Genomic DNA, 22,393 nt, shown 5'->3' on the forward strand with positions numbered 1-22,393 from the left:
TGAATTGGAAGGGGTCTATTTGCACTTTTGTAAGAGGATTGTGCTGAGTAGGACCTGTCTGGTAAAGGAGGTCAGTCTAGGGTTTGGAATAAGCATCCTCACTGGATCTTCTGAATCCTTTTACAGTTTTTTAAATTTTCACTTCTGGTATTTAGGCTCTGCATTTGAACAAGTCTCTGCTTGTATGCATGTAGTGCAGCACCCTGCACTACTGTGTAATTGTGAGCCACAGCTGGACAGTTACATTCAACAAATTTTCCCGTGAAACCCAGGCAGAAATATACATTCACTGAGCTCATCTATCATAATTTCTGAAAAGCTATCCCTAGTGACAACAGTCTTCAACCTAGTATTATGGACAGTTAGACTACCCTTGTTTCTGCTGCCAGCCTTGTTGACTTGGGTCTCTTAAGGCAGTGTAGCAATTGCCTCATGTACACAGACAACCCTCTAAAATTAACACTCTAATACAAAGTGCAAGAGATGTATTTACACCAAGAATCTAGAATCCAGGCTCTCTCTCACTCAAAACAGTAATACACAGAAGGTTGTCAGATCACCCACCACTACATATTCACATTTTACCACTACTCATACATATAGTATGCATCAAACATGTAAATCCACATATGCAGAGGTCCTCACGAAAAACTTATTGAAACACCAAAGACCTCCAAAACACAAGACTGCAACAGCTAGCACAGTCTCCACAGCACCCATGACACATATCAATACCAGTGTCTCACCCACCAAGCCCATAAGGCATGTTGTGTCTTTCGGCTTTTCCCGGTTAGGGGTCGCCACAGCGGAACTCCGGTCTGCTAATGATTGGCAGTAGATTTTTACGTGCCGAGATGCCGGCCCTGACGCACAACCTTCAACGAAGGTACGCCCATTCACGCATGTCTCCACACAGAAGACGCTCTAGCTTAGAATCAAACAGGACAACGTCTTACAAGCCCATAAGGCATAACACTCAGAAAACAAGTTTTCTTGTCACTGGAGACTCAATAGTGAGACACACAGAAGTCCCACTCACCAGGTTGGACAAGGAGAAAGTCACGGTCACCTGCCTGTCTCGTGCCAGGATTCGTCAAATCACGCATTTACTCAGGTCTCTTAGCAACAAGTTACCATTATGACTTTGTCATAGTTCATGTTGGTGTGAATGACCTGAGGCATACCGCACTGGACTATATGAAGAGAGACATGGTTGAGCTCTCTGAGTATGTGTCCCAGGCAGATATATCCCTAGCTTTGAGCAGCATACTACCCTCACCTAGAATGATGCCACAGTACAAACAAAAAAATGATTGATTTCAATTATTGGCTCAGTTTTTGGTGTCATTCAAAGGGGATCCAGTTCCTGTTAGCCTGGGAAGCCATGTTCGAGAAACTCGATGCTTTGTCAGAGACATTTTGCACATGGCACCCCTAGCCTTTTGGCTGCTGGCAAAGACTCTTGCCTCCCCATAGTCCCTTTTTTAGGCAAGGTCCCGAAAACAACATTACCAACATGAAATTAGCCAATCAGAAAAAAATAAGGGTCATGTTGCTAAATGCTAGGAGCTTAAACCAAAAACGTCACTCCCTGGAAGCACTTCTATCACTAAAAGATGTAGATGTCTGTGCAGTAACAAAAACCTGCTTTAAGGCCTCAGAGAGTACCCTGACCTAGCAAGGCTACAATGCCTTCCACACTTTTAGACTGCAAAATGAATATATGAAAACCAAAGGAGGTGGTGTTTCAATGTATATTAGAGATAAATTCACCTCCTGTATAGTTAGACTGGACATCTCCATGGAGTAACTCCAGGTCCAGGTTATGGTGGGTAAGTCCCCCATTCAAGTCAAGGCCAGCTATAGATTCCCTTCCATGGGTCATGACAACCCATGAAGCCTACTTAATCAAACTGAAGACAATCCAAATTTTACTGAACACACTGGTTATGGGGACTTTCAATTATCCCACCATCAACTGGGAAACCTACACTAGCCAAACTTGCTAGCACAAAAAAGTTCCTTTACTTTGTGAATTCAAATGCCCTGGAAAAAATTGTCCATACCTCCAACAAGGGAAACAAATGTTCTCAATCTGGTCCTTACCAACATGTCAAACAGGTGCATTGCTGCAAATGTCAGACCCTCATTAGTTAAAACTGACAACAGATCAGTTACCTTTGAACTGATACTAACACCAAAACTCACAAAGGGTGAAATCAGACTAAAAATCTTCACCAAGGCAAACTATACCCTCATAGGTGAAGGTATAAATGCATTCCAAGCCCCACCCCAAGCTGAAAGTGGTAACTACGCCGAAGCTTACACTAAAGCCCTGTGCAATCACTTGCATAAGTATATAAACTTGGCTGTACCAGAAAGAATCAAAGCCAGAATCCCAAGTAAAACAAGCTGCAGCATCAACAAACTCTACAATAAACACAAAAAGTTGCTATCTAAGAAAATAAAGGCAAGGCCCCAACAATGGAAAAGCACTCTCCTCAGCCATAACAGGCAAATAAGACAACTTGTCAAATCATCCAAGAGCTCTTTTGAGATAAACCTAGCAAGTACTGCCAAGGATAAATATAAGGCCTTTTACAGCTATGTACGAAACCTAAAGGGTAGGACCCAAGCATGTGCAGAACTAGTGGCTGACGGTATCACACACACACTGACCCCACAAAGATAGCAAACCAGCTAGTGGATTGGTTTGGCAAATATTTCACTCACTTATCCCCTCCTAACTTGCAACAAAACCCTCCCCCAAACTCCCCCCACCCTACATATCTGAAGAACAGGTCCTCAAAGCCCCGTCGAGGCAAAAAAACACAGCCTCTATGGGATCAGATGACATTCCAGTCTGTCTTTTAAACAGGCTAAAACATGAACTAGCATCACCACAAAGTACGCTTTTCAATCATAGCCTAATCACAGGCTTTGTTCCTACAGAATGGAGAACAGCTACAGTTATTCCCCTCCACAAAGGTGGCCTATAAATAGACCCAGGGAATTACAGACCCATAAGCCTGACCCACCTCATCTGTAAGGCCATGGAACATATAATTATGAACCTCATAAATAAAGACATAGGTGACCTCCAAACCCTGGATCCTACCCAATTTGGCTTCGTGAAGGGCAGATCCTGCCTGTTAGATCTGGTGGATTTATTTGAAAGTGTGACCAACTTTCGACACAATCCCACATTCAGGCATTACCAACAAACTTAGCAAACTGAATCTAAACTCCTTCATTGTAAAATGGGTTGCCAACTGGCTCACAAACCAGACACACACTATCAAAGTGGGTGACTCAGCATCAACCAGCAGACCTGTTACCAGTGGGGTGCCACAGGTGTCAGTGCTGGACCCCCTACTGTTTAGTATATTCTTCTCAGAAGTTCAAGTCAAAATTAAGGGGTTGTAGCTGACCAAGTTTGCAGATGACTGCAAACTAGGTGCAATCACTGAATCCCCAAATGATGTCAGTATACTCCAAGAGGGGCTCACACAGACCAATGACTGCTGTATTAGTCACAGTCTCAAAATGAATGCAAAGAAATGCATCGTCATTCCTTTCGGCACAAACAATGTCGCTTCACCCCATCAAATCAATAATACCCTAAGTACCCATGAAGTGGTAAGGCTCCTGAGATCACAGGTTGACTATTACCTTAACTTCGACCACCGTGTGTCTACAATAGTAAGGAATGCTTTCCACATAGCTCACTTGATTAGTAAAAGCATCATCTCAAGAGCAAAAGAAGTTATAACCACCCTATACTCAGCACTTATCTGGCCCATAACTGAGTATAACACTCTATTTGTCATGTACCGTACTAAGCAGATGCAGCAATTATAGACATCTTAAGAGGTTCCTAACAAAAAAGATCAAGGGGCTCCATCATGTGCCTTACACAGACTGACCAACTAAAGTCCCTGTCATTATACTCCATATCTTATAGACTTCTTAGAGGAGACATATGCCTGGCTAAGGGAGCAATCCAAGACCCAAACCTAATGAACTTGCTGTATATCCATAAATCAAATGGGTCTAGGGCTACCCATTCCAGGGACTTAAATATAGCCTGCAAATTAAATAGGACATGCTGGAGAGACAGGTTTACCTCCCAGCAATTTCCACATCTTTGGAATAGGCTACCAATTCATGTGAAACACAGCACCTCTATGACACTGTTCAAGAGCAACCTGGAAGTGTGGATGGGGCACTCTAAATTCTTACCAAGCATAGCACCCACAACCCTCCAGAACATAGGCAATCATCACTAAATGCAATCTTGGGTATTGAGTAGCACTTCTGTGGTGTTACATTGGGTTGAAATGAACAGACTTAAAATGACTTCCGAGTCGATAGCCTAGTAATCTCCTATGATCCTAAATGCAAGAAAAAGATGAGAAATATTCAGCTAAAACTCTATAATATATTGATCAATTTCTAAACCAAGTGACTACAACTCACATCAAAACAGATCAGAAAAAAAGTTCCTTCAGTGCAGGGCTATGTAGCCGTGGAGAGTTTCTTTTGTCAGGCTTCTTCTCTTAATCCTGCTGGTAATAAGGATGACGTTCTGGTCTCAGATCAGGGATTGGCTTAAGGAAGAAATGAAAAGGGAATGGATTAAAGGAAAAAGAGGGATGAAAATGGAAATACACATAGCAGAAAGGTAGATAAGGAGTTCTGGGAAACAGCAATAAAATTAGCAAGAGCAAGAAGTGTTTTTTGAGAAAATTGAGAAACAGTTAATGTTCTCTTATAAGAGGTGTAGAAATGTTAAGGATATGGTAGTGCATACTAGATTTTATAAACCTGATGAGAAATTGCACTACCATATTGCTACGAGAGGGATGTTAATATGTGGAAAATGTAGTGGTTGCCCTTATGTAATTAATTTTTCCCCTATATAAATAATATTGATTTTAGATCAAATGGCCAGTATAGCTGTAGAACTGAGAGAGTGATATATGCCATCAGATGTGGTTGTAATAAGTTTTACATTGGTCAAACGAAGAGAATGTTCAAGGTGAGATTATTGGAACATCTGAGGGATATTAGGGTAAAAAAATTAGAGAGCCCTTTAGCTCAGCATTTTTATGAATGTCATGAGGGAAACTGTGATAGTTTAACAGCAACCATTTTAGAACATGTTTTTATAAGTGAATTAAATGATAACCTGATTAAGAATGCACTTTTAAAGAAAGAAACTATTTTTATTTTGAAGTATGAAACCCTAATTACTAGGGGTTTGAATACAGATTGCTGTTGGAGAAGTATTATTTAATTCTGCCTGGAATGCATTTTAATTTTGTTTGAAATGCACTTTAATTAATTTTAATGATTTAATTGTTTAATTGTTTGACTGATGTTAGTAGCTGATGCTATATAAACTTTTTTGTCTGTGTTATGTGTTACTCCTTGAAGGCTTACTGTGGCCGAGGCTCTAGAGAATAAATACAGAACCATACTTGTGTACTGGCTTTGATGTTTCATACTGTGGTGTAGCAACTTGGTTCATTTCTTGCTGTTGTTCATCAAAATATAAAACTGTAACTAGCAGTGCTCCAAATGGTTCTCTCCTGGATCTCTTTTATTTGGGTCTATATTACTACAAGGAATGCTTAAATGTTCGAATTTGTAAAGGTCGACCTTTACAAATCGAACACAAACATTTGAAATAGTAAATAAGTAAATAAAAAAAAAACAAATACGGGGAAAGGGTTTAAGCAGTGCGCCCACTTGGGGGGCTGTGCCCCCCACAACCCCTGCTACTTAAATATACCAACTCTGAGATCGCACGTCAGTGAACTACAGTGTGGAAATGGGAAATTTCCCATTCCCTACACTGTAGCATGATCTTGGAGTTGGTATATTAAAGTAAGGGGCTTGCCCCCCCCCCTGCTTAAACCCTTTAGTTTTTTTTTTTTTGAGTTCTGCATTTTTTTTTTAATTTTTGTAAAAATTAGACCGCTTAACTGTTCAATCTCTAAAGGTCGACCTTTAGAGATTCGAACATTTAAACGGTCGTGCATCTAATATAGACCCTTTTATTTGATACTTATTTTCTTAACATCTAGGCCTGACTGCAAACTGGGAGCTATTATTCACTCCACTATGGATATCAAATTGCTTCAGCAGGTGAAGAATTATGCACATACCTGGTATTTAAAAAATGGTCCCAAGCTAAATTCTTAAAAAGTGCCACATGGAACTGTTTGGTAAGAAATGCATTCCCATTATAACTCTCCCCTACAAACTCACACTGTTATAAGAGACCCTGGCACATAGGGGAGTAACTCACTCTCCTCTGACCACCCCATGGTCACATAGTTAGGAAATCTTGTCTGACCCAAGTGATATCCAAAGGAATTTCATCCAGATCTAAAAACATGTTATTGTTCCACTGATCTTCCTATTAATGAACACAATGCCCTCATTGGCATGTCCCATACAAGGCATATAATTCAACTAGAAAGGCCACAGAGACAAAAAAAAAATGGTCTTAAAACTCTCAGCTAACCTACCAGATTAGCTTAACTATCCTTGTTTTCTGTGACCTAGCTTCACGATGACCTCTGTTTAGCCTTCTCTGTCAAGAAAGAACCGACCATGATTTCCTACACCTTAATAGAGCCATCAGTCTCTCAAACACCCATAGCCAAACCAGCTAATTAATAAAACTCATTGCAGAGATAGATTCATCACTCATTGATTTACCCATCTATAGAACAAACTGCCTCTCCACATTGAGCTTATCAATACTACATCTACCTTCAATGCCAGCCACAAATTCACCACAGGGATTACATGTATAGCCTTCATAGATAAAGGAGGTGAGCATTATTAGTGTGTTTTTTTCTCAAGAGCACATAAGGGTTAGGCATCTTTTGGTCCAATTGACTGCTTGCATATTAACTTTCTATGTTAATTTGTAAAGTATGGAAAAAGCAGTTCAAAACTGAAATAAGCAAAGAAAAAAGGGAAATACATCTGGACAGTTACTCAATAAGCTCCTACATGCTGCTAAGCACATAACATTCTTGTTTAGTGGCAATAGATTTGGTAAGGAAAGATCTGGCCTCCAGATCACACCCTAGCTTTATAGTCATTTAATAAAACCCATTGAATTAGTCCTGGAAGTAAGTAGCTGTTAAATTTAAATATAATGTAAATAGCTGAAAGCACATACAGAAACAGTGTAAATATGAAAATGTAAAATTTAGAATGATGCACTCACTATCCCCACTGTTAAAATTAACTTACTGCAGTGTTTGAAGTAGTAAGTGACTATATGCAATGTTGGTATTTCTGGTAATATGCAGTTTAATGACACAGGAGGAGCCATTGTAAATCATGCCAGCAATCAGCAAAGTATGCTGCATGACTTTTTGGAAAAGTATAATGCCCCTTAGAAATAACACTGATAGATATAATTGCAGGTAATGTCTAGCAGTCAGTGCAGAGGATTAAGGCTCTGAACTATTAATGAGCTGCTTCCTGTATCCACGGTACAGAGTTTGATTCCTGATGTCTCTGTTTGCCTGCTGTGCAACTCTGAGAAAGTCACTTAACCAGGTAGTGCTCCTAGGTTACCCTTAAAACAGGATGCTTGTGCTCAATGGCTTTTATGCTGTCAAAAGAAGAAAAAAATAGTTTTATAGGTTCATAGGTAGGTACTAGGCTATTTGCCCTAGGGCCTATATAAGCCTAGCCAAAAAGGTACCCTGGCTTTCGCCACCCAAGAAAATTATTTTCCTGTGCCCCTGTCGAGCAGAGCCACAGAAGTGATTCCCGTGAATTTCCTATTTCCCATCCAATCAAGATTTTTCTTGAAGAGTGCTAATGAGGAGCTCTGTTTGACAAAGATAGGTAGTCTGTTCCAGAGTATGAGAAGTCTCTGGGACAGGAATCTATCCCTCGAGCATGTTCTGTTTATTGTGGTGACAAGGATTAGGTCCCTACAGCGTGTAGCTCGGAGGGATTGGGATTTCTTTAAGTGGAGCATGTCCAACAGCTCTAGGTTTGACATAGCTTTGTATGTTAGGCAGAGATCGCCTCTGAGTAGGCAATATGCAGCAGAGTAAAGCTGAAGTTTTTTGAGATGGTCTGCGTAGGGCATCTGTTTAAGGCCAGTATTCCTCTTTGTGAGGTATTTCTGTGGCCTTTCCAGTTGTTGTAGATGTCTTGTGATGTCTTGTTGTGTCTTGTTTTGTTATGTTAATTGTGTCTGTCTTATAAAAGCTACTGGCTGAAATCTAATCTGGCTGGAAATTAAAATACACATGCATTTGCTAATAAATACATGGGTTTATATTTGTAAATCTTGACAAGATGTGGCCAACCTGCTTTCATGTGAGGTTCAAGTAAAGTGAGTAGGTGTAGTAGATGCCAGGAAAGCAGATCTGGCCTCTAGCTGTTCAATCTTGCTTCTCCCTTTGTTGGCTTTCAGCACTCAAGTTATTCCACAAAACCTAGGTCACAGTCATGACAGACTAAACCTCTTCCTCTGCAACATTGGTCTGCCAGGATTTAACATGTGAAATGATTTTATATTACAGGGCATCTTCATTTTTTTTTTTTTTTTTTAGATATGGCAACTGGTAATCTGTTGTTCATGATTTTGTCTTGAGGGCTCTATCATAGGTATATATTTTAGATGTCTTTCAATTAAGAATAGATAGCTACATATTGCACTGTTTATTTGTGTTCCAAAATGTTGGATTATAAGCTGATAAATGGATACAGTTTTAAAACAATACCTACAAATTACACTGTAGATAGCAAAAAGCTGGGGCAACAGTCCTACCTTCGCCTTACAATTTGTGTCACTGATCTATTTATGATCTTCAGGTATTTCTATATTACTTTCAATGCAGCAAAACATGTCCAGGGACAATCACTTTGAATTTTTCTGGAAAAAAAATACCAGTATATCCTGAATGTCATCTGAGTATTTGAAAAAACTGTGATTTTCACAGAATTTGGAATTTTGGGCTAAAACACTTTTTCATACAACCTATTTCTTCTCATATTCACTACTTATAATACTACCAGTTTGCTTTAATGACTGTTCTGTAGCTAGACTCTTGTTTTAATTTTGCATACATAGAGATACAGTATAAATTATAATGAAATTATGGCAAAGACTGGAAATTACACTTAAAACTCACAAATATAATTCATGGATTTCATGTCATGAAGATGGAATTTCATTTTTTTGACAATGGTAAATCCATGTTTTTGAATATGTCTTTTGTAATTTCACAAAACAGTGAATACACTCTGTTTCGTAAGTGCAGCCATACGGAAGGAGGTATACATTTCTGTCACAATGCATGTGTTGCAGTCTGTGTCATATCAGAAATACTGAAAGAGTGGAAAAAGATCTGATATTTTTCTGAATGTCTAGCCATACTTAAAATTTTGCAGTTCACTAGATTTATTAGATAAAATGCCTTAGACTGGTAAGGGGATAATATGTAGCATAATCATCAGTTCAGGCAGATTCTTCCTACTTTTTATATTCTTTCCATTGCAGGCATATCTAATCTACTCAAGCAGTGTTGCAGCTGGAGCACAGAGTGGAATAGAAGAATGCAAGCATCAGTTTGCCTGGGATCGTTGGAACTGTCCTGAAAGAGCCCTGCAGTTATCTACTCACAGTGGGCTTCGCAGTGGTAAGAATAAAGAGTGCACATGACATCGTACACTACGTAAAGCATCAATCTGATTATGGGAACAGACACAGCAACTTCTGACATGTTTTCTAAATGTCATTGAGCAGAAAATTACACTGAGACAGACAATATGTCTTCTTTTTCTTTTTGGCTGCTCCCGTTAGGGGTCACCACAGAGGATCATCTGTTTCCATTTCTTCCTGTCCTCTTCATCTTGCTCTGTCACACCAACCACCTGCATGTCCTCTCTCACCACATCCGTAAACCTTATCTTAGGCCTTCCTCTCTTCCTGTTACCTGGCAGTTCCATTTTTAGCATCCCTCTCCCAATATACCCAGCATATCTCCTCAGCACATGTCCAAACCAAAGCAATCTCACCTCTCCGGCTTTGTCTCCAAACTGTCCAACTTGAGCCGATTCTTTAATATACTCATTTCTAATCCTGTCCATCCTCATCACACCCAATGCAAATTTTAACATTTTTAACTCTGCCACCTTCAGCTCTGATTCCTGTCTTTTTGTCAGTGCCACTGTCTCCAATTTATATAACATAGCTGGTCTCACTACCATCTTGCAGCCCTTCCCTTTCATTCTTACTGGTACCCATCTGTCACAAATTACTCCTGACACTCCACCCTGCACTCTATTCTTCACCTCTCTTCCACACTCACCGTTACTCTGAACTGTCGATCCTAAGTATTTAAACTCATCCACCTTTGCCAACTCTACTCCCTGCATTCTCACCATTCCTCTATCCTCCCTCTCATTCACACACATATATTTTTGTTTTAGTCCTGCTAGCCTTCATTCCTCTCCTCCCTAGAGCATATCTCCACCTCTCCAGGGTCTCCTCAACCTGTTCCCTACTCTCACTACAGTTCACAATGTCATCCGCAAACATCATAGTCCACGAGGACTCCTGTCTGATCTTGTCTGCCAACCTGTCCATCACCACTACAAATAAGAAAGGGCTCAGTGCTGATCCTTGATGTAATTCCACCTCCACCTTGAATGCATCTGTCACTCCTACCGCAGACCTCACCACTGTCACACTGCCCTCGTACATATCCTGTACCACTCTTACATACTTCTCTCCTGAGTTCCTCATACAATACCACAACTCCTCTTTAGGCGCCCTGTCATATGCTTAATCTAAGTCCACAAAAACTCAATGCAACACCTTCTGACCTTCTCTATACTTCACCATCAACACCCTCAGAGCAAACATTATATCTGTAGTTCTCTTTCCCAGCATGAAGCCATACTGCTGCTCACTAATCATCACCTCTCTTCTTAACCTAGCTTCCACTAGTCTTTCCCATAGCTTCATGCTGTGGCCGATCAGTTTTATCTCTCTGTAGTTACTACAACTCTGCACATCACCCTTATTTTTAAAAATCATTATCAATATGCTTCTTCTCCAGTCCTCAGGCATCCTCTCACTTTCCATGTTTTCATTAAACAATCTGGTTAAAATCTCCACTGCCATCTCTCCTAAACACCTCAATGCTTCCACAGGTATGTCATCTGGACCAACAGCCTTTCCATTCTTCATCTTCTTCATAGCTGTCCTTACTTCCTCCTTGCTAATCCATTGCAATTCCTGATTCACTATCACCACATCACCCAACCTTCTCTCTCACTCTCTGTCATTCTCTTCAGTCATCAGCCCCTCAAAGTACTCTTTCCATCTGCTCAATACACTCTCCTCACTTGTGAATATGTTTCCCTCATTATCCTTTATCACCCTTACCTGCTGCACATCTTTACTAGCTCGGTCCCTCTGTCTAGCCAATTAGTACAGGTCCTCTTCTCCCTCCTTAGTCCCCAGCCTTTCATACAACTCGCCTTATCCTTAGCCTTTGCCACCTATCTCTTTACCATGCACCTCATCTCCTCATACTCCTGTCTACTTTCTTCATCTCTCTGACAATCCCACTTCTTTGCCAACCTTTTCCTCTGTACACTCTCCTTTACTTTCTCATTCCACCACCATGTCTCCTTGTCGTCCTTCCTCTGTCCCAATGTCAAACCAAGCACCTTTCTAGCTGTCTCCCTTACCACCTCTGCTGTGGTTGCCCAACTATCTGGTAACTCTTCACTGCCACCCAGTGCTTGTCTTAACTCTTCCCTGAACTCCACCTTACAGTTATCCTTTTTCAGCTTCCACCATTTGCTCCTTGGCACTGCCCTCACTCTCCTCCCTTTCTTCTTGCTCACCATCATCATCATCATCCTACAGACCACCATCATATGCTGCCTAACTACATTTAGGAAATTAAAAATGGAATTTAACAAGAAATTTCTAAATGAAAAAACTTGAAACAATTCTAATGCTATTACTGCAAATTATACTTTACAAAGCAGTTTATTTACTTAATGTTGCTATGATATATTTTTTATTCATTCAGTCTCTCATATCCACATTATCTTTTCCAGCATTACAGGGGAGCAGAATCTATCTTTGTAGTAAATGAGCATGAGGCAGAGATATAATATTAGATGAAATGCCAGTCCTTCATATGATACATGCGCACATTAAACACACACACACACTCATTCAGTACATACACAGCTTCCAGAAATCTAGAGGATCACCATTTCACCTAATATGTCTTTGGGATGTGGGAGGAAACTGAAGGATTCTAAGAACACCCACACATACATAAGGAGGTTGTGTAGACTTTAAACAGCAGGAAACCAACGAGGATCCAGACTGAGGAGTCAAGTGTTGTGAGGCAGCAATGCTAACTGTTTCACCACTGTGCCACACTGATGCACTGTGTATTTCCAGTTTTCTAACTACAGCCTTAAAAGATGTTCCTGAGACAGACGGGATATAATATTCAGACTGACGCTGTGCTTTGCTTGGAGCTTGAAAGCTGTAGTACTCCTTATGCCATACTTCTACGGCCATGTGACATCCCTGGTAGGAATATCACCACTGCTGAGATGAAGGCACCATTCTGCTACCAGAACCACTGGATGTTCTCTTAAGTGGGATAATAGTGCAAAAGGCACATGAAGAAAACCAGGGCTAGACTGAACAATTTCCATTTGAAGTGTGTTTATCACTTCTTTTTTGTAGTATGCCAGTATTGATTATAACATTCTCTGTCGAATGACATACATACATATTTTTATACCCCAAGTAGACTCCATAGAATTTTTCCTTAGAATGACAGCAAATGTTGGAGGTGTGATGGGGAAGAAAGAGGTAAATGGGAATATATTTTCTGGGAGTATAATGGGTTGGCAGACTTTAGAGAGTCCCTGCAGAATACTCTATCAGAAATACTGGGTGAGCAAATCGGTTTATCTAGGGAAATGATTTTTCTGAGTTATGATACTAAACCAGAATTGCCTAGACTTAGTAAGGCCTTGCTGGGTCTTTAAATAATGGTGGCTGCCAAAAAAAAGCAATTACTAGAAACTGTAAATCAAAGTCTAAATCAACTGTATTAGAAGTAGTGTATATAGTAACAGAGATAAAACAACTGGAATGTGGATCTTTAGAAAAGTGTAGGAACAAATTATACGGAAAAAAATGAGAATTGTGGAAACAATACATACAGGGAAAGAATAAGGTTTAAAAGAAGGCAGGATTTGAATGAGCTATGTAATGTTTGACTGACAATGATTGAGTAGTTTATAAGTGATGTATAATGTCTGTAACTAAAATTGTCAATATGGCTTGTGATGTATAATGCTTGCAACAAAGATTATGTCGATATGGTTTGTTTTCATTTATATAAACTATGATTGCCTATACATAAGAGATAATCTAATAAAGAAAAAAATATTTCTGGGTGTTGGGGAGAAGAGGGAAGAGTATTTTTCTCTGACTTTCAAGGAAAAGTATAATAGACTGAATCAACTCCAACATCATGTTGTCCTCTTGTGCAGTCTTGGTGGGGATTGCAATATGTTGTGAGGCAGTGTGGGCACAAACAGTGTCACTGGTGGGAGTAGAGACATGTCCCACCACATTAATCATATCTTTTAAGGAAGGTCACCTCAAGAAGTAACTTGAAGGACCCACGTATGCCAGCAAGTTAGTTGCTGAAAAAAGCACAACCTGGAATAATTCTGTTAATCAATTTATTCAGATTATAATTAATAATGTTTTCAATTTTTTTTCTTTGTTCCTCTGCTGAATGGAACACCTGAACAAAGCTCTTGTTATGCTCCAGCTAACCTGGGTTCAAGCCTGGTCTCTGTAAGAGCTAGTCAGACAGGAATGAAGTTGATCTGTCAAGGTCAACTTACCCATCTCTAGGATGAAGGAAACTGGTTTGATTGTGCTACTAATAGCATCTAAGGAAAGGCTCAAGATTGCAGCCCTATACAAAAGGTTGTGGGTTGGTATAATAGTTAAGATGATTGCCTTAAGACACAAGTTACAGGGTATGATTCTCTTTTTGGTCATTGTTTGGTTATTGGCTAGGATTGTAGACCAATTGATTGTATTTATCTATTTCATGTATTTGCTTAATGCATAACATCTAATGTGTCTGGCAGCGACATAATGGTTAAGGTTATTACCTCATAGATGGAAACTACAGGGTTTGATGCTGACCTCTGGTTATTAACTACACTTGTAATATACTGCAGACTGACAATATAGTAGTTACCTATGAAATTGGGACTAGGCAAACACATATCCTGCCAGCTGGGATTTTCACCTTTACAAATTCCCAAAGATAAACATTTTTTGTTTTACAGAAACATGAGATTTTGCATGACTAAACTCAACCTACAACCAGTGTAAGGGACTGGACTTCACTTCTTTGCAAAAATAAAAACAGATTTGCAAAATGTTTTTGTTTATGTGAACCAACTTAATATTATACAAAACAAGTCTTATGGAACCAATAATCAAAGCTCAGGATTTTTTATTTTTTTGTCCTAAACACTCAGGACACTTGCCTTTTTCCTATTTTTTCGCAGGACCCAACTGCCCAAATATGGACTCTCCTGTGTGAAAAGGGACAGGTGGTAACACTACAGCCAAGTTGTGTTTGCACTCTAGTTAAACTAGTGTAGGTGTGAATAGGCTTGGTAAAGTAAAGTTCTGTAGCGTATGTACTAACCAAAAGAGGGAAGGTTGTGGGTGTAATGCAAATATCCAAATCGAAATGAGGATGGGGTTAAGTCATTTGACAGTCTCTACCCCAGTGTAGGCATTTAAACAGAGGGCTACTACTGGAAATCTCCAACATACAGAAGGCCTCTCCCCAGAGTGATGTATTTGTGCTGGCCAGACAGGAAGAGAAAATAAACCTACAGGTCACCAGTTTGGGCTTGTTGGTCAGGCTGGGAAGGGTAAAAGATAAATAAATAATGTAAAAAAATGTATTTCTTATATAAAGTGTATTTGTTTAGAGCTGTCATTCTTGGTAATATGATACCAAGTAATTATTTATTATTAATACAGAATTATGAATTCATAAGTGTTTGTGCAATGCAAGTCTTTGCACAATAATATTAATTATGTCTTCATGACAAATGTCTTCTCCAGGCCTAGCCCAGACTACTCTCCAGTGGTTTAGTAGCTATTTATCCAACAGACATCAGTCTGTAAAATTGCATAAAACTTTTTTCTCTTTCCTTTTAAGTTACTGCCACTGTACCAAAAGGATGTACTGTTTGTCCTCTCTTCTTTAACGTTTCCATTAACAATTTGTATACCTCCCCAAAGTAAGCCTGCTTAATCCAATACAAGGATGGTTCAAACCTTATTTGCCCTGCAGACAGCCTAAGTCACCATCAACAAGTTACACAAGATGATTTTACCTCCCCTGAAAAGTGGCTCCACAATGCACAACTATGGTTAAATCCCCCCATATAACACAAGTTACTTTTTTCTTACCTGAATCCCATACAAAAGACAAAACCAACACTAAAATTACCTCCTTAATACTACAGTAGAATAACTATGCATTAATCTGTTAGGAGTATTAACATATGACATCTTTAAATCTGCACATTCAACATACACAATATACAGTACAAAAAAAATCACCAGACACCAGGAATATTATACCAAGCTAAAATATTTCATACTAACATCAAAACAACTCTTATATAGGGCACCAGTCTTCACTAATCTTCAGCTACATTAGGAACTAAACTAAAACAATGTTACAACAAAAGTGCAAAGTCTGCTGCTAACAAACCCTGAAGAACCCATCACTCTTCTGCTCTAAAATAATTACACTGGCTTGAACTGCCCCACCATCTCACAAGCCATCTACTTGTGACCTATGACATAATATATAAACTTTCAAAATGCCCAACATTATACAATTTTCTCCACAACTGTCCCAACAAACCATCATACTTATATGATGAAAAACTCTTTTCCTACAAACCTGAAAGATCTGTAGGAAATGCCCAATAATATAGCTGCTTTGCTAGATGCTGGAATGCAATCCCACTTGCACTGAGGTCCACATTTAACCATCATACATTTAGATCTATATCAGAAAAAAATTCTAGCTGAATCTTGACTTAGTTCCTGCTCAACATCATGCTAAACACTTCCTATACTCTTTTCCAGCTCACTAAGTAACTTCATAAACAAAAACTTAACGCCTTCCTCTTAAAAGGATGTAGAGACATTCATGTATTCCTGTTTGTACATATTGCAAATATGTACCCTATTTAATATTACTCGTCTTTATTGGAATACAATCTGCACGTAATATATAAACATTACAGCTTTCTGCTCATACCAACTTCTCCTGAGTTTATTTAATTTAAACTATTATTTCCATATTACTTCATTGTCTATACTCTTCAATCAGTTTTCCTTCGTTACATATTCTCTAACTTTCTGTCCACAAACTAGAATCTTTTATCTTCTCAAAACCTAATTCACCAGTATTGCCCTTTCCCCCAGCTTCAGCCATCGTATTTAATACACCCAGTATGCGTCCTGCTACTCTAATGATGTAGTGTGTCATCCTGTTGATTATTCTCTTTATTTTTTTCCTTAAGCAACCATTGTTATTCTGTTTGCATGTCTTTGTCAGTAGTAAATCACTGTCTTCAATTCCCTACAGCAACTATGTTAAATTAATTGTATTACCTGTTCACCTTATGTATTTCCATATGTTTTTGAGTGTATTAATAATGTCCATACTGCACAGGTGTAGCTGGTTCAACATGCAGTGCCCTACCCACTCAGAGCAAATAAAAAAAAAATCACTACACTGTAAGTAGATGATTTATTACAGTTTTACAGTTACATTCAATCACCCCTCGCTCTTCCACTGAAGACCAAAACAGAACAAAACACTTTACTGTACATTTTAGCCATTAGCTTATTACAATTTGATCCATGCCCCCCAGCTCTTCTACTGAACAGCAAAAAAAAAATTACTGTAATAAGTCCCCAACCCTCCTTCTGCCCACTGTAGCAAGCTGCTTTCTACAAATGTAGCAAACAGTTGCTACAGTTTATACCTTGCCTGCACAGAGAAGTTTAGTGCTCAGGTTTTAGTTAAAAAAAAGAGAAAGATTTTATATTTTGTTACTATTAAACTGTAGCAAATTTCTTGCTACAATGTAACAAACAGTTTCTACAGTTTAGACCACACATGGTACTCTTGGTTTAGTTAAAAAAATGTTCTTCTTTTAAACTGTAGCAAACTGCCTTATACAAATATACACAGCAATACAGCATTCAGGTTTTAGTTAAAAAAAAAAAAAAGAGAGAGAGATTTTCTTTTATTTTTGTGATGCCCCAGCACTGGCCCAGTAATCAAGGAGCCTCAATCCTCACCACTGGCAACAATGGGGAATGTGCACAATGGGAAGATGATAAGTACACCCACAGTAAAGTGCAATTTCCCTTAAGAACACACAGAGATCACAGTCAATCTGAGGCTGATTTCTCCCTCTTTCTGCAGATCCCCAATAAGCCTCCCCACTGGCACAGCTATAGAGTTGAGATCTCAGCTGAGTTGCCAAGCTAAGACCTCCCGTACACTCTCTGTCGAACCAGTGCTCTTTGTCACTGCCCAAGTAGCTGACGCATACACTCCTTGAGATCTGATTTATATACAAACGCACACACACCTGGGAAAGGCTGGCACAGGTTTACTAACTATGCTCCCTTCTGCCCCTACTATAAGGTAGTTCCAGCTGCCACCAGCCACTTTTATCAGCTACTTTAAGACCCTTAGCAAAAGGTGTCCAATCCTACTGTGTAATGTTACTATTAATCCAAATGGTAGTCTGATCAAGAGCAAGGTTATTTAGGAGTGGCCTGCACAGTGTCACCATATAGATATGCAAGTACTCTGGCAGCTTAAATATCTCTAAACAGACAAGCTACAATTAAAAGGTTTAAATATATGTAATAATAAATAATAAAAGAACAAGACAATACTCAGTAAGTAATCAGTTACATCAGAGATCAAAATCACAGGAAATATTTAAAACATTGCAGGACAGTCTCAAATAAATAAAGAAAACATCTAAGCTATACTTTACTATATTCATATCTGAATCTAAAAGAGTTACTATGCCCTAAAAACTTACTTACAGCAAGGCAAGTGCAGAGGCGATGATGAGGGGATGCTTCCAGGTCAAAGACAAAATACAAAATGCCCAGTCTCTATCTGAGAGAGTTCTTCAATTAATATCAAATATTACTGCTGGGTTAGCTTGGATGACATCACCTTTTGTCACATTACTTTATTTCCCAAGCTAAAGCCATTTGGCAGAAACTATCCGAATTTAGCATCTCTGTGTGAAAATACATAGCCTTCAGATGTGTGCAAATGCTAGCAGACTTAAAACAAACACTTACAAAACAATGCAGAAGGCACCCCAGTTATACACATCATATCTCCTTGCTGCATTGAAACTTTTATGACACAATAATAAAACAATTTAATTTCAACTATTGTCTCTGAATTTTTTTTTCAAGTTAACCTCCTGTGTTCCAGTATCCATTAAACATACACATATAAACAGTCACAACAGTGCAGGTACATTCCTGGTCTATTCCAATAGGGCATGCTGTGGTTACATTTTAGCTCAGTCCATTACACACACTTCTGTATAAATCATATCAATATTCACAAATGACATAGAATTATTTACAAAATCCACTATAGCTAGGTTTGCAGTGTGATAATTTTTACTATCAAACTGTAACAAGCTGCAGTTTAGACTACACACACACAGCACTAAAGTGCTCAGGTTTGACTAAAAATACAATACCAGCTTTTAATAACTGCCATTGCATAAAAGACAGATTTGGAACAGCTAACTGCGCCACCAAATACTCTGCATCCAGGGCAGTTATCCTTCTTGCCTAGCCCTAGCTATGCTACTGCTATATGCTAGCTTTTCTCCACAGAGCGCCACTGAAAAACAGTAAAATTGCCCAGTTGGACTACCCTGTAAACAAATGTCAATCAATCAATAAATAAATAACTAAAATGCATTATTACTGCACAGCCTCCAGTGTTTTAGTAGCTATTTATCCAACAGGCATTAGTCTGTAAAATGCATAACACTCCGTCTCCCTTCTTGCCCATTACTGTTAGTGTACCCCAAGGAAGTATTCTTTTTCCTCTCCTCTTTAGTGTGAATAACTCTTACTTCAGTTAGTTTTTCCAACAAGACAGATTATATAATTTTTTAAAATACTGGTATGCTTGCAGCCCAGAAGATTACATTATCTCATGATATTTTCAGCTACAGCGTTGAAAGTCCCTTTCAACTGTATTTCTTATCTTTGTACTTTTTGTCTACAGACTCGTCTCTAACTGTATCTGAACTTGCAAATATACTTGAGATGTTCCTTTTTTCACCTCTTTACCTCTGTGCATTAGTGTCTTAGTTTTGTTGATCACTTTAGTCCCACTAGGCTTCTGATCTATTTGTAGGAGAGAATTTGGCCACAGCACAGAGGAAATTTGATGAAAATATTCTCATAATATCCATGGACTACATTCAGGAGGAAACCCAAGGTGGTGTTCATACTGACTAGGGGAAATTTGGCCAGAACATAAAGGAAAATCTCCCAAATTTTTTAACAGGTTCAGTATCATTAACAATTAAGGTTTAGCTGAAGAATGATTATTGTTAACTGAAAACTTCACTCCTAGTCTTTTTTCAGTAAGTTATATATCATATTTTACATCCACAATCAAAAATAAACGAAAAAAACATGTAAAAACAACAAACCAAAAAAGCCATATGTGCACTCCTCTTAAAAATAAATCACTGATTACACTGTTGTCTTTCCTCGCTAAAAACTCAAGATAGTTCTAAAGTTCAAAATCAGGGACAAAGTTTACTGGTTAAAGAATAGGTTTAATTGCAACTCTAAATCAATAGTTTACATAGCCACATGCCAACAATGTCCAGCATTTTACGTCAGTAAAACCGACCGTAAATTTAAAGAGAGAATATATGAACATACTTATATCAACAACAAGAAAAAACTGGACAATGCATTGGCAAAGCACTGTAATGAGGCCCCAGACCAGAAATTTAAATTTAGAGTAATAGATCAAGTACAAGTAGATATTAGTGGTGGCCCTAGTTCTTTATTATTAGAAAGATCGTAACTATTGTGGCAGTTAAGGCTTAATGCTTGTCAACACCCAGGCCTTAATGAAACCTGTTCTGCTTCCTGTACTGTATACTGAAACTGAAGAGTTTATTGAGATAACACACAGTAGCACCCAATCATACCCATACATATATGTACACTTTTTACCTTTTGGGTCCGGTATAGATTTTATATACCATTTACACTACATAGATTATTCTTATGGTTTAAAAAGATTAAGTAACAGTTTACAATTTTAAGAAATTTTATGATTGTACTTTAGAACTATCAAGTTTTTAGCGAGGAAAGACAACAGTGTAATACACTATTAAGTATTTACTTTAAGAAACAATTAATTAATGAGGGTCGATTAGGACTGTTTATATGACTTTTATAGAAACAGTAGTGACGCAAGTGAATTGTATCTGATGAAGTTTAGCTACCAGCTAAACAAAAAGTGCTTTATGTGAATGTAATTTGTGTCTATTAAAACTGTCAGTGATTTATTTTTAAGAGGAGTGCACATACGGCTTTTTTTGTTTGTTGTTTTTACATATTTTACATCCGCCTAGTTTCTAAGACCTCATCTGAAGGATGATACCTTGTGATTTCAGCAGCCTCCCATACTATAGTACTATGTCAGTAATGGAACATGAAGCATGGCACATATTATGGGAATACAATCCAAAGCCTTCTGATTGTCTTGGCATCAAAGGCAAGTGTGCTACCTGTTGGGGCACTGCTTGCTTACAGACATTTTGTCAAATCCCTGTTTTTTTCTTTCACCCTGCACAGCTAGTAAGTTTCCTTAAAGCATCACCATCCTGGTTACCTCTTTTGCCCTCCAAAGCTCATTTCCTTAAAGCAATAAGACTAGAAATCCTGCAGTTTAAACTGCTTTTAAAAGGACAATCACTGCTCCCATCATTTTGTTTTCTGTTTTATTTTTGTAAAAGTTCAGTCTGTGGTGAAATCTGAAACACATTCATCTGCAAGCACAGTTCAGTCTATACTACTCTGTATCTTGTCTGCTTCTTCTTCTGTAAAGTGGAATCACATGTACTTTCATCCACTGCTTAGGTACAGGTACTGATCCTTTCTCCCAAGATATGTTAAACAGATCATATGTGTTACTATAGCAATAACCCACGCCTGGGTGTGGGTAATGCTGGATTTACCCACGGTTGGCATGGTTTGGTCCCGAGGGCGAAGCCCGAGGGACCAAACAAAGACAACCGTGGGTAAATCCAGCATTACCCACACCCAGAAGTGGTTATTGTTATTATATAATGACATTATTTAAGAAAATAAATAATTACTTTTCTTAAATAATGGCATTGTATAATGCCTCTTTGCTGCCCTTCCGCAGCTGTCTGGTGTTTCGCGGCAGTTCTGATGTACTGCGATGCCTCGCAGTACATCAGAGTTGGGCAAAAGCAACGGAGAATGCAAGATCTCCGTTGCTTTATCTCGCTATGTTAAATGGGTTTAACATAGCGAGACAGCTTTAAAATAAGCAACAGAGATCTCCGTTGCTTATTTTAAAGCTGTCTCGCTATGTTAAACTCATTTAACATAGCGAGACAGGTTAAAAAAAAAAGCAACAGAGATCGCAAGATCTCCGTTGCTTTACACTGTGTCGCTATGTTAAAGGAGTTTAACATAGCGAGACAGCTTTAAAAAAAGCAACGGAGATCTGCGTTGCTTTTTTTAAACCTGTGTCACTATGTTAAACTCTTTTAACATAGCGAGACAGTGTTTTATACTAACGGAAAAAGTCCGGGCGACCGGAGCTTTTTCCGTTAGTATATTGAGGGATTTACAACGGGCACGCTGGTTGGGCTGGCCAATCAGTGTGCACGTTTTAGAGGAGGCATTGTATAATAGTTCATAAGCAATCCTTCAAGAATTTTAGGGCGAGTCCCACTGGGATAAATAAATACACATTTCTTAACCGGGTAGGGGCCCTGGAAACAGTCTCTTTCCAGGGGCAACCTGGAAGCAACATGTGGATGAGAGACCTGCTCAAGCACACAGTAAGCAAATGACCTTTGCCCAGCTTTAGTTGTTGGATTTCATTCACAACTCATTCCTGGGTAAACCCACTGCTCAGAATGTTTC

At 38.8% G+C, this 22,393-nt stretch overlaps 1 protein-coding gene across 1 annotated transcript in view; it reads left to right on the top strand.

Annotated features, from left to right (window-relative positions):
• Positions 1-22,393, top strand: part of WNT8B (Wnt family member 8B) — a 210,038-nt gene that overhangs the window by 70,128 nt on the left and 117,517 nt on the right. The window contains exon 4 of the mRNA XM_044055611.1: positions 9,554-9,692. Coding sequence (XP_043911546.1) covers positions 9,554-9,692 — 139 coding nt within the window. The remainder of the gene's footprint in view (positions 1-9,553; positions 9,693-22,393) is intronic.

The sequence above is a fragment of the Protopterus annectens genome, chromosome 14.part0, assembly GCF_019279795.1.
Source record: "Protopterus annectens isolate FY-2018-M chromosome 14.part0, PAN1.0, whole genome shotgun sequence".
NCBI lineage: Eukaryota > Metazoa > Chordata > Ceratodontiformes > Protopteridae > Protopterus > Protopterus annectens.